General features: G+C 35.7%; 1 protein-coding gene across 1 annotated transcript; it reads right to left on the bottom strand.

Moving 5' to 3' along the window:
* Window positions 1-4343: 4343 nt before the first annotated feature.
* LOC124453422 lies at window positions 4344-5130 on the bottom strand. Its single transcript, XM_047004243.1, has one exon. The coding sequence runs from the start codon at window positions 5091-5093 to the stop codon at window positions 4344-4346; it is 750 nt and encodes a 249-aa protein (XP_046860199.1). The 5' UTR covers window positions 5094-5130.
* Window positions 5131-5807: the final 677 nt, after the last annotated feature.

Here is a 5807-nt window from a genome sequence, read left to right as displayed (position 1 = left end):
ATTACAAAGCACCAATAAGGAAAGCGAATTACAAGCTGATAAAAAGCTTCTTGGATGAAGCAAGGCAATACATCTTAAATCTGAAGGGTGCTGATGGAAAGTCGATTTTTTCCCATAAGAGGAAAACAGGATTCTTGGGGTTTCTGTTGTGCATTGAAGCAGTGCAAGGGCTTGCTGAGGATCTTGTTATAAGTGAAAATTCTCCCCTTAAATATTTGCTTACTTATAAGACAAGTCAAGATCATTTAGAATTGTTTTTTTCATCTGTGCGAGCGTCAGGAGGTTGGAACAACAACCCGACATCTCGACAGTTCAAAGCAGCGTACAAGCAGCTATTGATGCGACATAACATTAAAGGAGGTCATGGAAATTGTGTTGCTCAGGATGGTACCGAAATTCTAAGTAGACTAGAAGATCGGTGTGAGAGTGAACAAATGTCGGCAGATATTTCCGATATAAATACTGCAAGAAGATACGATCTTTCTTATGAATATTTAACAGGATGACGTTGCTACATTTGCAAAAGAATGGGCCATGTTGCCAAACAGTGTAGAGATGCAAACCTACCAGTCAAAAACGTGCTGAACAATTGCAGCGACTGTACAATAAACTTTTCAAGAAAATAAATTTTAAATATTTGGGTTTTTTGTCACTCAGTTTCTTCTTTATAAGAAATACAAAAAGATTATGTATTGGTTTTTTCTTAAAACTTAATTAAAAGAAAATTTTTATTGCAAATATGTTGTGTAACGTAGTCTGATTGCACTAACATACATTACCACATTGACATAAATACGATTATAGAGTACTCTTTAAGAGTTAAGTAAAAAACAAATTCCAAAGAAACAAGACATCTTGAGATGTAAAAATGGGAATCAAAACAAGACGTGAAGTGAACTGTGAATTTTCGATTTATTTCAAAGTCATCCACAGACAGAATGATAACCCAAACCATGCATACACATATATTAAGAAATGGTTTGTTAACACGGGTCTTAAGGCTAGCAAAGAATTACAACTCTTCTCTTAAATTACAATACACTCATTCCACCAGTCTGGTCTGTTGTTTCAATTCATCCTTTTAAAATGTGACAGCTCTTCCAACTCCGCTTTCGTAAATATCACACTGTTTAATTTCTATTGCTTGACTTTCGTTACTTAATTCATACATTGTAAATATATACGTGTATGCATGGTTTGGATTATCATTCTGTCTGAGGATGACTTTGAAATAAATCGAAAATTTACAGTTCACTTCGCGTTTTGTTTTCATTCACATTTTTAAATCTCAAGATGTCTTGTTTCTTCAGAATTTGTTTTTTACTATCTTTTTTAAATTGTCGGCTGGACATGGCTTTAAGACTTTCTCCTTACCTTGAAAAGAGACCACATCGTCCACATCGTCCACATGTACATTAGACACGACGTTTAAAACGCTCAAATGCAGCCAACAAAGAGTTCTTTCGTACATAGTTTATAGTTAATGGCTTTCCTCGTAGGAGCCGATAACTGGAAAGCACAGTTGACTCGCTGTTACGAATTGCAGGTTTTTATCGTGATTTTCATCAAAAAATTGCTTGCCGAATCTCAAAAACCCACATACATTTTCCTCACTCTTTCTTCAGGAGGGTGGGAATTATGAAATTTTCGGAAAAGCGGTCAATTTCGGTAAATCTCAGCGGCAACGGACGAAATCCGCCATTTTTCGGCGTCATCAGATATCTAAGGCCGCGCTTGAGATAGCCGCTCCAGTTATTATAGAACTCAAAGAGTAGGACACGCAAAAAATTGAGGTCTAAATTATTCAAAAAATTAATATAATTAGCTATGCATCAGAGCGTTATTTCACTTTTTTTTAAGTCATTATATAATATTACGAAAAATCTAATCTTGCATGATTGACATGCAGTTTGAAGTATCCTATCATGCGAATTCGTATTTAAGTCGACGCCAAATTATTTGCACGTGAATTGGGTATTGATGCTTTACTTTGAAGTTTGTTGGTATTTTCAATGTCGGAGTGTTTTCTATCATGTCGTTTGGTGTGCAATTTAAGTAATCGTAAAGAAATCTTATTAATAAGTAAATGAAATAACAAGGGAAAAATGTCGCCCACAAGAGAATTTTTTTCGCTTCCTCAAAACTCAGATGTTTGTTGGGAACGGGACGTGAAAGTGTTCCGTGAACAAGAAAAAAACCAGCGCCAACCGACTTGGGATTCTTGCCAAGATCTCCGTAGTGTAGATACCAAGATGCAATCGACTGATCTAGATCGAACTGGACCGTGAAATTTTCACCATTTTCCATCAGATGTTTAGCTTTGTCGAATGTCTCATGCAGCATTTTACTTACAAACGGATCGCTGGTGTCGACGACGACAAAAACCACTTCGCTCACCACCTGACCATTAAGATCTTTGGCGGAGCAAGTTGCTGTCGTAATCAAAAATTTGCTCGTGATTTTATTTCTTAATGTTTCTATTTCTTCAACATTTTCCACATGAAAATATCTCGAATATCCACGATATCTGTTACTTTCACCGACAAATATAAAATACTCGTTTTCAGGTAGCAATTTCGGCTTCCTGCCGCCATTTATTGTTCGATAGAAAATCGTGAAATCGTATTCGTACATGATTGAAACAGGAGCGATGATCATTTTTAAAGTCGAGTGCTTTCTAATCCCTATGAAGCGGACATCTGTAATACTTGTAGGCACAGTTTTATTTGCTTCGACAACGCCATAAATACCATCCATAATGTGTCGTCATATGACGTCAAAGCGACTGTTGTAATGATCATTTTAAACACTGAAAAGTGAATATACAATGAAGACCTTCAGAAATTAAATGTAAACAAGACATGTCTAAATACTGCTAATACCATCATTTGTAAGCATGTTATTATACATTAGAATTTCAATGACTTTTACAGCAACTTACGTCGAGGCTTTGATTGAGCTAATTCACCTTGTATGCTATTTTGATAGTACTTCTAGCACGTGGAAATGTATTGTCAAATCACAAAAGAGTAATTTTTTGAACAGCCATTGAAATTTTTTGTAGCAAGTAGTTTGCATAAAGTAAATGGTTTGAACCCGGGTGTATCGTTACATGTTTGTAAATGTAGATCGTCCAGGTTGGTATAGTCCTGAGAAGGACTGTTTTTGTTGTTGTTGACTGACGTTTCGACAACCTTAGCGGTAGTCATCTTCAGAGTCAAAATCATTCATACATTTTCAATTCTTCATTTTGACTGTAAAGATGATCATTCATTCATTTTCAATTCTTCATTTTGACTCTTAAGATGACTACCGCTAAGGTTGTCGAAACGTCAGTCAACAACAACAAAAACAGTCCTTCTCAGGACTATACCAACCTGGACGATCTACATTTACAAACAAGTAGTTTGCATGTTATGTCACGGTCGCCATCTTGTGGTCGAATTGAACAAAAGTTTCCCTTGTTTGCAATTCAAATTTCAATCATCATGACAAAAATCTCTTGTCGTTTGAATTCTTGAGGAAATGGTGCATTCCACTTTTATTACGTATACATATATACATATCTTTGTCAAGTTTTTCTGCTCCCGGGACCTAACTCATAACCACAAAACATGCATTGTAATAGCTACAACATTTAGATTTGCATGCCGTACTGACCAGACATTGGCATTTCACAATGCAGTTTTATTTATAAAGGTTTTCTTTTGACACACCCTTTAGAGCGTATTCCTATTCCTCCAGAGGCATTGACAGGTCGATAAGATAAAAGTGGCCATGTTTGTGCTTAGAATAAAAGAATTTAATTTAAACATTTTCAATACATGTACGTCGTCATAAAAATTTGTCATGCAACATAAACAGAAAGCTGGTTCTTTATTAAACTGGAATATTTTGATCGTCTCCATACAAAATATTTCGGTCTAAGATATTTGACTACAGATTTGTTTATACATCAGAGCATTTTTTAAAGATTATTCTAATGCTAAACAATATAAAAAGTAATAATCACCAAAGAAGAAGCTATAGCATAATTGTAATAAACATACAACAGCATCATGAAGAATTGTATAAAGAATCTCCCAGAGCTGGTAATTTTTCAAACTGAAATAACGCCTTGCTTAATCTAAGGTTATAAAATTTCTCCGAGCATATAGAAACTTGTGAAAATTTTCACGTTCGTAATTTGTCCTTCTCCTTACGATTAAGTTCAAATTCACGAGAAATTTTAATTATGATAGAATAAAACGAGACAAAAGCCATTACATTGTAGAGAATTGCTTTGAGGCATTATATAATAACGAAAAAACTAATGTTGCGTGGTTGAAACGCAGCTTAAAGAATCAGGCGTGAAACATGCTGAAGTCAATATATTCCATTCTTCGTACAAAACTTGGGTATTGATCTTTCACTTTGAAGTTGGTTGGTATTTTCACAATCGAAGAGTCATCCAACAAGCCGTTCGGTGAGTAAGTTAGTTGATCGATAAGATGTCTTATATACAAGTAGCAGAGATAACATGGAAAACAGGCCAAACCAAAGAAAAGTTCAACGTCACTCATATTTTTCTGTCTGCGGGGTATGGGATGTGGTGGGTTTTCATGTAGAAGATAAAACCCAGCACCAACTGACGTGGAAATTTTTTCACAAGAAGGATTGTCGTAATTCAAACATTGGTCATACCAAGCTGCGATCGACTGATCTAGATCGAACTGGACCGTGAATTTCTCTCCATTTTCTATGAGTTGCTTAGCTTTATCAAATGTTTCGTCGAGTGCTTTTCTTACATGCGAATCAGAGGTGTCCACGACAACAAAAAACATTTCGCTGACTATTTTCCCGTCGATATTTTCTGCGGAACATGTCGCTGTCGTAATCAAGAGCTTGCTCGTGATTTTATGTCTTAATACTTCAACTTCTTCAACATTTGGAACATAAAAATATCTTCGATAACCGCGGTATTTGATGTTCTCACCAACAAAAATGTAATGCGCATTCTCGCGTAGCACCTCCAGCTTCCTACCGCAATTTATTGATCGAAAGAACAACAAAAAGTCATATTCTTTCATTATAGAAACAGGATAAGACGCCATTCTTAAATGCCTAATGCTTTAAATGTCTTTGAAGATGATGTTAGTACATATAAAAACTAAGTTCCTTTGCTTCGCCAAAGCTATAAATACCAATGTGTGATGAGTTCAGGTGACGTGTTAAATCGTTTTCAAGCAAACCGTTTTAACAAAGGCTCTGCAGCAACTTAAGTCGAAGATTGTTTTATAAGCCTTGTTTTCACTAACGAAATAAGCACAACAAAGCAAAGCATGTATCCGGGGGATGGAAAAAGCAAAACAAAAGGGATTTTATTTTCATTTTTATCAAGTTTCCATGCTTGTGTTTATATGTTTGTGTCGACGATTGTGTGAAGCGCTTCATTTCATTCTTTTGTATTTTCGTTTGGCCAAAGCCTGGCCTTTACATGCAACAAATGTATAAGGAGAGCAAAGAAAATAGAAAATGCACAAGACTACAATAAAGCGTCTTACACAAACGTGCATTGACATAAGCAGAAGCCCAGTAACTTGACGTATACAAGTAAGGTGTAACAAAATCAAATTGAAAACAAAGTTCCTTTTGCCTTGTTTCTTCCAATGTCTGAAGAACATGTTTTGCTTAGTTTTATTACAGGTGGTAATGTTGTTAGTGAAAACCAGGCTCAATTCTTGAATTGCAACCATTCTCTTGAGATTTACCAAGCAATGTTGCTCGCCCACGTCGGCTGGTGCCAACAATAACACTGATAAAATATT

Source organism: Xenia sp. Carnegie-2017, unplaced genomic scaffold, assembly GCF_021976095.1.
Source record: "Xenia sp. Carnegie-2017 unplaced genomic scaffold, XeniaSp_v1 HiC_scaffold_25, whole genome shotgun sequence".
Classification (NCBI taxonomy): Eukaryota; Metazoa; Cnidaria; class Anthozoa; order Malacalcyonacea; family Xeniidae; genus Xenia; species Xenia sp. Carnegie-2017.
This window is presented reverse-complemented; position numbering and strand designations above follow the sequence as displayed.